General features: G+C 42.3%; 1 protein-coding gene across 2 annotated transcripts; it reads left to right on the top strand.

Annotated features, from left to right (window-relative positions):
• Positions 1–2,697: 2,697 nt before the first annotated feature.
• LSM5 (LSM5 homolog, U6 small nuclear RNA and mRNA degradation associated) lies at positions 2,698–10,146 on the top strand. 2 transcript variants are annotated; one of them, XM_039521637.1, is made up of 5 exons: positions 2,698–2,855; positions 6,971–7,066; positions 7,318–7,345; positions 8,295–8,367; positions 9,885–10,146. In XM_039521637.1, the coding sequence occupies exons 1-5, from the start codon at positions 2,810–2,812 to the stop codon at positions 9,915–9,917; spliced, it is 276 nt and encodes a 91-aa protein (XP_039377571.1). In that variant the 5' UTR covers positions 2,698–2,809; the 3' UTR covers positions 9,918–10,146. The 2 variants fall into 2 exon arrangements, with proteins under 2 accessions (XP_039377571.1, XP_039377572.1); XM_039521638.1 differs by lacking the exon at positions 2,698–2,855 and adding an exon at positions 3,190–3,287.
• Positions 10,147–10,316: the final 170 nt, after the last annotated feature.

Raw genomic sequence — 10,316 nt, 5'->3', positions numbered from 1 at the left:
TGGGGTTATTTTTTCCAATGTGCATTACTTTACATTTATCCACATTAAATTTAATTTGCCATTTTGTTGCCCAATCACTTAGTTTTGTGAGATCTTTTTAAAGTTCTTCACAGTCTGCTTTGGTCTTAACTATCTTGAGCAGTTTAGTATCAGAGACCACTGCACGCATCACCGAGAAAATAGAATGGTGACTTTCAAATTTTCAAAGCAATGTACGGGGTGGAGATGACAATTGATCACTTGAGGGCAGGGCAGTAGAGTTCAAACTGATGACCAGAGAGGCGAGAAAAGGTATCGTGGGACACCTCTCGGAGTCCAATCGCCGCGCTGAAATCGCCACAGTGTCTACACTGGCACCGCAGCGTTGTAGCTCCAGCGCAGAAAGCTGTATGCCTCTTGTTGGGGTGGTTTTTTTAGAGTGCTACAACTGCACAGTTTCTGCGCACTAAGTGGCTTGGCAGCATGTACACCTTGAGAGTTACAAGTGCAGAAAGCTGGTTTACTGCGTAGAAACTTGCCAGTGTAGTCAAGCCCTAAGCATGTTGTCAGTTCTCAACTCTTCACCTCCTCATGTGCTCCAAACATTTCTGTTCTCAGCAACCCAGCCAGAGGGGCAGGGGTCACATGAGGGGAGAGGGGAAGGGGATTGGACTCCCTCAGAGGGGCATGGCTCCTCCAAATGTCAGTTCACATAAGAGTGTCAGGGAGAGGGTCCCTCCAGAAAATAGAGTCACTTCTAAAATAGCTGTACTACTCAGAGCCCATTTCCCAAAAGTATAAAACCAGTTTGCTGCAGACAAATGGTAGTAACATTCCCACTGATCATTCTTAGATTTCTGACAAAGGCAGAGTTTAAATTCATAGCACATGGGTGCAGCTTAGGTTCAATAGCCACCATCATATTCCTTTGAACTACCCAGCTGTTGGAGCAACAGCCTGTCTGAGAACCATCTTGTTTCAGCAGGGCCCTAATTTTGCTGCATGGGCATGTGCACATTTCATTCTCTGTGACTCCACCTACTTTTGTAACAACTCCAAATAACATTTTAAACATAACCATCCCAGAGAGGCAGTGAGTGCCATGCACTAGCTGAGATAAATTCTGAGTGATAGGTTGGGGAGGATCAGAGCCATAGTGTCAGCCCCAGATCAGGGCAAAAAAGTTTGAAGGATTAGTTGATGTTGTAAATAGTAGATGCTGTATCTCAGGAACCCCAAACTCAAATGATCGCAAATTTGGACGAGTAACACTACAGAGAACCGCATGAGGCACACCAAATTTCAAACCAATCTGAGTAAGCATTAGGAATTTTAGACCATTTAGTAGAGTCAACTTTTAAACAGAAAGTGATGCTCAACCTAAACTTAGAGCAGAGCTGGCACTCGTCTATAATATGGTGCTGATGCTAGTGGGTGCAGAGTTGAGGCCACAGTGACATTTTTGCTTGGGCCTTGTCTACACCACCTCCCTGAGAGGTGGTAACTAGAATTCGTCCGTCAATCTAGTGCTGTCCACACTGGGGGGGGGGGGGGTTGTTAGCCAAAAGGGCTCGTTTTCCCCCCGGAGCTTACCTAATTACACCAAGGAGGCACGGAGACAGGAAGACAAGTACCACACCCTTTATTGATCGGTCAGCTGAGCGGGTGTTCCTCTCGGCTAGCGCCAGAGAAAGAGACACACCTTTCATGGCCAAGCGGCCTACCTTTATAGCCGGTAACAAACAACTTAGCCTACGTTTGTCTACGTCATTTGGTTGACCTGTAGAACCTGTACATGCATCTATTAGGGGATAATTGGATACGCAGGATACATATATCATTTTGTGGGGGCTACAAGATACATCTGTTGAGGATACATTTGTCATTCTGAAGGGGACACAAGATACATCCGTTGACCCTTTGTACTAGATACTTTGGATGCATACATGTGAACGCAGCTGCATACACTTGGGGAGCCAACATATACTTGGGGAGCCAAACAAAACTGATAAGCGAAATAGCTGACTTAGGTAGATACACGGCTTTCAGTCTAATGAGTTCTGTAAGCTTTCCAACACAGTTTGGACAAGCATAACATAACTTTGGTTTACTCAGGCCTAATACGGAAAGGCTTCATTAGCACTATGATTTTCCAACAGGGTTTAAATCGTTTTAGATACGTCTCTTGGAGTGTGGATTGAGAGATGTAGCTATACCAATGTAAATTCCTAGTTTAGACCAGGCCTGAGTATTTGATGTAGCATTGCCACCGATGAGGTACAAAAAACTGGGCCATCCAGGAGGATCCTGAGCCCATCAATCTGTACAGCTGGTGGCAGAGTATATCAAGCTCCCCAGGCCCCAGCCCTGCAGGGGCCCCCACAAGAATATGGTATTCTATGGTATTGCAACTTTTTTATTTGGAAGGGCCCCCCCAAAACTGCTTTGTCCCAGCCCCCCTGAACCCTCTGGGCAGCCCTGCCTTTGCGGATTTCCCAGGGCAGCGACCAGAAAACAGGGACTATCGTGAGAGAGCCGGGAGAGGAGCCAACCCTAATTTGGAGGCTCATTGCCAAAGCCCCGCCTTTTCCATTGCATTTGGAAGGAGGCAGCGGCCGGAGGGGAGCTCAGCATCTCTGCAAATCAGGCCCTGCTACAGCCAGAGCCTCGGAGCCGCGCCCGGGGACCCCAGCTACGTCACAGCGGGAGCACGATGACTCTGCCATCCATTGGCTAGGGCTGCTGGCGGAGGCCGCTCCGAGAGCTATTCACCCACCGCCCCCCGAGCCCTCTCTTCCGCTAGCTGCGATTGGTTAGGTCTGGTTTCAATATGGCGGCCAACGCGACCACCAACCCGTCTCAGCTCCTGCCGCTCGGTAACTAGCCCCCCCCTCCTCCGCCCGGGGACAGGGCGTCCCGGCTCCCCCCGGAGCGAGCCGGGCCGGGCCGGGGACTCTGTTTGTAGGCTGCTGTGGGTGACGCTGGGGGAGGGGCGGTCTCACGCTCCCCTCCTGACGGGGTTGGGGCGGGTCTCGCGGGCCGTTTGAACGAAGAGGGAAGTTGGAGGGCGGTGACGTCTCACGGCCCGGCCCCGGGGCCCGCCCCGCAGCTCCAGGGCGGGAGGGGCAGCGCGCGCGCGCGCTCGGCCTCGTGCCCCCTGTAGGAGAGCGCGCTCCTCCCCCCCCCGCCCCCCGGCTGCCGGCAGGTGTATCCCGACCCCCCGGGTGTTCAGTGGGGAGCTCAGCAGCGGTGCAGCTTGGGCTGAGGCCCGGCAGCATCTGCTGCACCACAAGCGGCGGGTGTCCGGGGTGGGTGGTTGTTGCTGGAGCTTCCTCCCCCCGCCCCCCGGGCGTGTCTGCTGGGTCGTTTCCCCCCCCTCCCCCCCGCATGCTCTTAACTCGGGTGTCGCCGCGAGGGGCAGCTCGCTCTAACTTTAACTTGTTCAGACTCAGTGCAGCGGTCTCCCTTCCCGTTGGGGATCGTACCCCCAGCTACACGTGTAGAGACCCGCCTGGAGGCTCAGCACATGTCTACTCTTAAAACGCTGCAGAGTGGACACTACCGATCCCAATGGGCGGGGTTCTCCCATCGCTGTAGTCAAACCACTTCTCTGAAGGCTAGTCTAAGGGCTTGTCTACACTGGCACTTTACAGCGCTGCAATTGTCTCACTCAGGGGTGTGAAAAAACACACCCCTGAGCGCAGCAAGTTTCAGCGCTGTAAAGCACCAGTGTAGACAATGTACCAGTGCTGGGAGCCGTGCCCCTCGTGGAGGTGGTTTTTTTAGAGCACTGGGAGAGCTCTTTCCCAGTGCTCTGCTGTGACTACATAAGCCACGTTAAGGCGCTGCCACGTCAGTGCTTTAACTTTGCCAGTGTAGACTAGCCCTAAGTAGAAGTGCTACATTGGCACAGTTGCTCTGATGCAGCGGCACCGCTGACCGGAGAAAGCTCTCCCAGTGGCATAATTACTCCACCTTTGTGAGAGGCAGAAGCTGTGACGGTGGGAAAGTTTCACTGAGGGATGCAAGTTACAGGCTTTTTCATACCCGTAAGCGACATAAGTAATATCAATGTAAGTGGCAGTGTAGACTTACCCTGAGAGGGGGTAGCTAGGTCGATGGACTTAGGTCACCTTAATGCAGCTTAGGGGTGTGGATTTTTCACACCGCAGACCAAAGTAGTTAAACAGACCTAATTTTCTAGTGTAGACCAGGCTTTGGCTTTTGACTCAGGCTAGTTTGTTTATCCTCAGGCTCACCTATAACCTTTAATTGAAACTGGTAACCAGAGTTAAATACTGAGGGCATGGCTACACTTGCAGATGTAGAGCGCTTTGAGTTAAACCAGCCTTCATAGAGCGCAGTAGGGAAAGCACTGTAGTCTGTCCACACTGAGGGCTGACAGTGCATTGGCATGGCCACAGAGAGCAGTGCATTGTGGTAGCTATCCCAGCATGCAAGTGGCTGCATTGTGCTTTTCAAATGGGGGGGGGGGGTGGAGTGTGACAGGGAGTGTGTTGTGTGTATGTGGGGGGAGAGAGAGTGGGTTTTTGGGGGCTGAGAGCATGTCAGCATGCTGTCTTGTAAGTTCAGACAGCAGCAGACCTCCCCCACCCCGCTCGCACGCTCTCTCTCTCTCTCACAGCATTCCACAGTAGTGGTTCTTTGTCTCGGGGCAGATAAGCGGCCGGCTGTCAAACGGAGCTTTCAAAGGCCATATCCAAAACAATGACAAGAGTGGCCACTTGACTTAAGGGGATTATGAGATGTTTCCGGAGGCTGATCAGAGCGCAGTAATGCAACACCTTCACACTGACGCTGGGGCGCTCCAGCGGGGGCGCATCAAACTCACCGAGGTGGAGTACCAGGAACGCTCTAGCTGTGGAGTCAGAGCACTCTATGTGCCTTGCCAGTGTGGACGGGTAGTGAGCTAGTGCGCCCAGGGCTCCTTTAATGTGCTGTAACTTGCAAGTGTAGCCAAGCCCTGAGTTGCCAAGTCTTCACTGCTAGTTTTACTGGAGTTAAGTGTACACTTTTTTTTTCCGGTGAGATCTACCCATTGATGTAAGTAGGGCTCTGCATGGGCAGAGGAATCTCTCAGTGTGAATCTGATTGCAGAGTTAAGGCTTATGTTAATGGCCAAGTAAGAGAAACCTCTTGTCTCAATGTTATATTTAATTTTTTTTAAAGTGACGTAGGCCTGGTCTGCCCCTAAAACTTAGGTCAGTCTAGCTATATTGTTCGGGGTTTGAAATAGTCACAGCCCTGGCGAGAGAGTTAAGCCAACCTACCACTGTCTCTACCATGGGGTTCAGATCAACAGAAGAATTCTTCCATTGAACTAGCTACAGCCTCGCAGAGAAGTGGATTTACTATAACAATATAAGAAAACCCCTTCAGTTGCTGTAGTAAGTCTCTATGCTGCAGCTGAGCTATTGTAGCATTTCTAGCATAGACATACTCATACACAACGTTACGAGGGGGTGGAGTGACTACAGAAGAGCCTCAGAGTTATGAACAGCAGAATTACAAACTGACCAGTCAGCCACACACCTCATTTGGAACCAGAAGTATACAATCAGGCAGCAGCAGAGACAAAAACAAAACAAAAAAACCCCAAATACAGTAGAGTACTGTGTTAAACATAAACTACTAAGAAAAAAAAAAGGGAAAGCAGCATTTTTCTTCTTCATAGTAAAGTTTCAAAGCTATATTAAGTCAGTGTTCAGTTGTAAACTTTTGAAAGAACAACCATAACATTTTGTTCAGAGTTACAAACATTTCAGAGTTAAGAACAACCTCTCTTCCTGAAGTGTTTGTAACTTTGAGGTTCTACTGTGCATAGTACCAAAGCAAGTTGCAGCTTTTCTTTTAACATTTAATAAACTGAATCTGCAATGTGCACTCTCTTAACTGTTCTGGGAACATTCTTTCAAGCAAAGAGATGGTGATGTAAAAAAACAATGTATTGCTGGGGAAGGAAAAGTAACCTCTGGTGAGCAGTCTCTTGGCAGCTGACCAATGGCTGGTTGGTTAGTTTTTCCAACAGAAATAAATATTTTGCCTCAAAATAACTTTTCCTTATATAAGATTCTATTTCTCCCAAAGATTTTCTAGAATCAGGAACATTAAGAAAAAACTGTTTATGATTAATAGGATACAGAAGGAAAATGTGTTGAAGGTTCCTAAAATGTAAATTCTTGATATATCTGGAAAGTGCCTATCACATTGTGGGCACTACCAAAACAGATGAACAGTAATAATAATATTCTACCTTCACCATAGAGTCAGTTGCTACATACTTAAGTTTGGGAGGATTATAGTTTTATCCCTAAATATTGATAAACATTGATTTCACTGTACACAAACTGACAAAAAAAATATTTCTATCGATACTTGAAATTTACAAGGGCAAAGTAAGAAAAATGTTGCTTGAGAACTTAGAGTTTGCTATAAGGATATTTGTATATTTTGACAATTTATTTTTACATTATAAAGCTTTAAGTTTTTGAATTTCAGTGTCTGTCATTAAATATTTGTCAGATCTGCCATAATTTACTGTAGCTGTGAAAATTTAAATGGTTTAAAAATTGGGGTGGGGAGAAATTCTTAAAGCCCATGATTTTGCAAAGCTGTGAAAATTTAGATAAAAATCTAAAAAAAAAAAAAAAAAAAAAGGTTATACATAAACAATCTGTCAAAATTATAAACGTGAAAATTAAATTCTGCTAAACCTAAATATATATTTATATAGTGCTCAATGCGTTCTAGGTGTTTTACAGATATCTTAGGATACAACTTATGATTATTAGTTTTTATTTTTATATCCACTATTTTTGCATATACAGTTTTATAAGTATTCTTGGCAATCATTTTGAATGTGTACAGTTTTGCCACATATTCTTAAAAGGAATCTGTTAAAAAAGATGACCATTTAGTATATGTTTAAGTTTAGATTGTAATCTTGTATAAAATATTTTCTGATTTACAGAGCTTGTGGACAAGTGTATAGGTTCACGTATTCACATTGTGATGAAGAGTGATAAAGAAATTGTTGGCACGCTCCTAGGATTTGATGACTTTGTCAGTATCCTTTAAATGGAATATTTGCTATTTACCAATTTTTAGAATAAGCTTAATTATTTAGCTGTTTCTTTGGATATTTTGAATTAGGTGGCTAGAATGAATGCTTCTACTTTTTGCATGGATAAAATATGCCACACTAGCTGAAATTATTTAAAAAATTAGGCCACACTATTTTTATAAAATGAAAATACAGGTAAAGTTATTAAATCAGGGCTATTTTAGTTTTTTGTTTTCCTTGATGGTAGACTTCAGACATGGTGTTAGAGGATGTTACAGAGTTGTAAGTATTGCTTCTGTGTTTTTGTGGCTATTTGTGTGCTTTTTTTTTTCTTTCCCATTTACAGAAAAAGTATATTGAATTAGGAAGCAAACCATTTTGACCTCTTTAAAAGATTTGACACAACTGCGTAATTTAAGCTTCAAATTTAAACTATTTGTAAATAATCCAATGGGGATTCATTCTGTACAGTCAGCTCTTAAATAGCTGTTAAATAGCAAGTGGCAAAGTCAGGTGCTGAGTGTACTTAGCACACCAGTATCCATGCTTTGTGGTTTGGCTTTCTATTCTGACTGGTAGGTAATAGGGCATCTGCTAACCAGCTATGGACCACTTAAAGATGTATTGCCTTTGCAAAAGGTTAAACTTCTTGTACCTCTTCTTCACTGCAAACAAAAAGAAAAAAGTGTTTTTGAACTCAACCTGGTAACTCATGTGAAGGCTATAAATTTCCTTGTCTTTACTAGGATTTCACATTGAGTTAATTGACTCGGGTTAAGGATTTTTGTTTGTTTATTTATTTATTTTTGGTACTGAAGTTGGCTTCACAGAATGGCTGTCACACATTTTTGTCATATTAAATGTTTTTTAACGTTTCCTGTTTGGCACCCTGGACTTTTCCCCCCTGAACTCCATGTTGAATTCTCCATTAGTTTAATGTTTGCTTTGACACATAGACAAAGAGTTAAAAAGTAGGTGTAATCTGGCATAAGAAAGCATTTGTTACCTTATCTTGCAACATTATTCATGTTGCCAGTTGAAACATTTTCATATTTTGAGGGCAGTGGAGGGTGTCCCAAAACTGTATTGTGATTCATCTAAATTCTGTGTTACTCTTGGTAAATAACCCAGCCTATTACAGAGCCATGTGTAACTACAGCTCTTACCACAAGTCCAGATTTATTTTGTAAATTTTATATACTAAATATTTTTCTTCCTAATGTTTGATCAGCGAAATCACACCTGAAGGAAGAAGAATCACAAAATTAGATCAGATCTTGCTAAATGGAAATAACATAACAATGGTAAGTCAGATGTACTACTTCTTTTTGCACTGGTTCTTAGTATATGTGGAATTCAGTTATTGACTAAATCATTCAAGTAAGATTGAACTCGTATTTATTTTAAATTTTAAACACATGTTCTGACAGAATATTCATATGAAATCTCATACTGTAATCCTAGACTTAAATTTCTTGATTACACATGTTGCATGTTATGTTTTGAAAACAAAAGTGAAAATATAAGCATGAACTTAGTTGTATCTTAACATACAGCAAACTTAAAACATAATACTCCTGATGCATGCAGATCAGGGCTGAAGCAGTAATTGATTATTGTAGGTCTGATACTGCAGCCAATATTTTATTTTTCCTATTGCCCGCTATGAGTCTATGGGCCAGATTTTGCACCAGAGAAGCTTAAGGCCCACTGTAATCAGAGGGACTAAGTACTTGCTTAAATGTTGTAGGATGAGAACCTGAATGCCTAAAGACTGCGCAATAATACCTATTATGGTAATCTGTTTTGTCTACTGTCTTCAAAGAAAAAAACTACTTGTTCAATTTTTGTTTCTTTTTTTAAACAGAAATGTCAGTAAAATAAATGATAGTTCCTATATCTTTTTTACATTTCTTTCTTTAATGTTTATTGAGTTAAAGCATCTGCTCTTAAACTGCACTCTGAAGAGAGCACATGGTGCTGTCTTGCCTCTTTGTTACTACTGCATCTGTGAATGTTCAGGCTCTTCATTGCAAAGCAAGTTGGAAATGAGCAGCCAACCTGTATACCTTTATTTGGGGCTGCTGCTACACAAGAAGAAGAAGAGAGGAGACAGGAGCAGAAAAACTGTTCCTCATTTAGGAAGTGAACTTTATAGTCTACCTACTTTTAAAAGTGTGCTACTGTGTTTTAAAACTGAAAATCTTCCCACCAACTGAATGCCAACGAAAAGTAGCAGTTTTTTATCTAGACATTCCTTCTTATTGTGTTGAATGTTCCTACATTTCTTGGATTCTCATTCCTGAAACATATCTAAGCATGCATTTATCTGATGGTAACAGATTCCCACTGGAGTGAGGAAAAAGTTTTATTCAATCATGACTTGTTGGCTAAAATACATACCGGTATATAAAATGAGAACTTTTACATTGGTAAATGTTCTGCTCAAATACTAATCAGTCATGGTATAGGCTAGAAAATTTCAGAATAGGAATTTAGCAAGCACAGGAAGTTTCACAACATTTTACTATCTTATAAAAGCTATAATGTCACTCATTTTATCTGATTATTTAGCTGCTCTTTGTAAGAGTAGAATTAGGGTGTGATTTAGTTCAAAATGGGTCAGTTTACCTATAAAAGTACACGTGTTATGTTCTAGTATTACTTTAAATTTTCCATCTGTTGTAAAAATATTTTCACCAATGTTTAATAATAAATATGTACAAAGCCATATATGACAATTGTCACTTTAAATATTGAAATCAAACATGCAGTATGAAGAAACATAGTACATCTCTTAAATTGTCCTTTTCTTATACAGCTGGTTCCTGGAGGAGAAGGACCTGAAGTATAAACTGATTAATTTGTCATCTATGAAGACTCTTGTTATATATTCTGTTATCTCAATGGAATGCTTTTGATTTTTGTTTTGTTTACATTTAAAGTTGATATTTGATAAAAGGTAAAATTTCCTATTCAGGGAAGATGCATTGCTGATGCTGACTTTGTAAGTTAAAATCATGACTTTATTGTAAAGACCGATCTGCTGTTCAGAATAAAACAAACATTTTCTTTTTGTTAAATATGCTGGTTGGTTTTATCTTTTCTACTGTATTAAATATCTGCAGCTATAATAATCTTTAAAAATAAAAAAGAAGAAGAAACAAGGAACTTGAGATCAGAAAGTTAAGGCTGAGACTCAGTATCTAAGTGGCTCAGAAGCATGCCCAGACTCACTTATATATAGTTCAAA

Source organism: Mauremys reevesii, linkage group 2 (genome assembly GCF_016161935.1).
Source record: "Mauremys reevesii isolate NIE-2019 linkage group 2, ASM1616193v1, whole genome shotgun sequence".
Classification (NCBI taxonomy): Eukaryota; Metazoa; Chordata; order Testudines; family Geoemydidae; genus Mauremys; species Mauremys reevesii.
Note: the sequence above shows the minus strand (reverse complement) of the source record. Positions and strands in the feature narration are given on the sequence as shown.

Excerpts from the sequence above, each read along its gene's own strand:
- LSM5 (XM_039521637.1), top strand. The coding sequence starts at position 2,810 with ATGGCGGCCAACGCGACCACCAACCCGTCTCAGCTCCTGCCGCTCG. Across the intron at positions 7,067-7,317 it reads AGGATTTGATGACTTTGTCA|ACATGGTGTTAGAGGATGTT; the intron begins GTATCCTTTAAA and ends GGTAGACTTCAG. Across the intron at positions 8,368-9,884 it reads ATGGAAATAACATAACAATG|CTGGTTCCTGGAGGAGAAGG; the intron begins GTAAGTCAGATG and ends TTTCTTATACAG.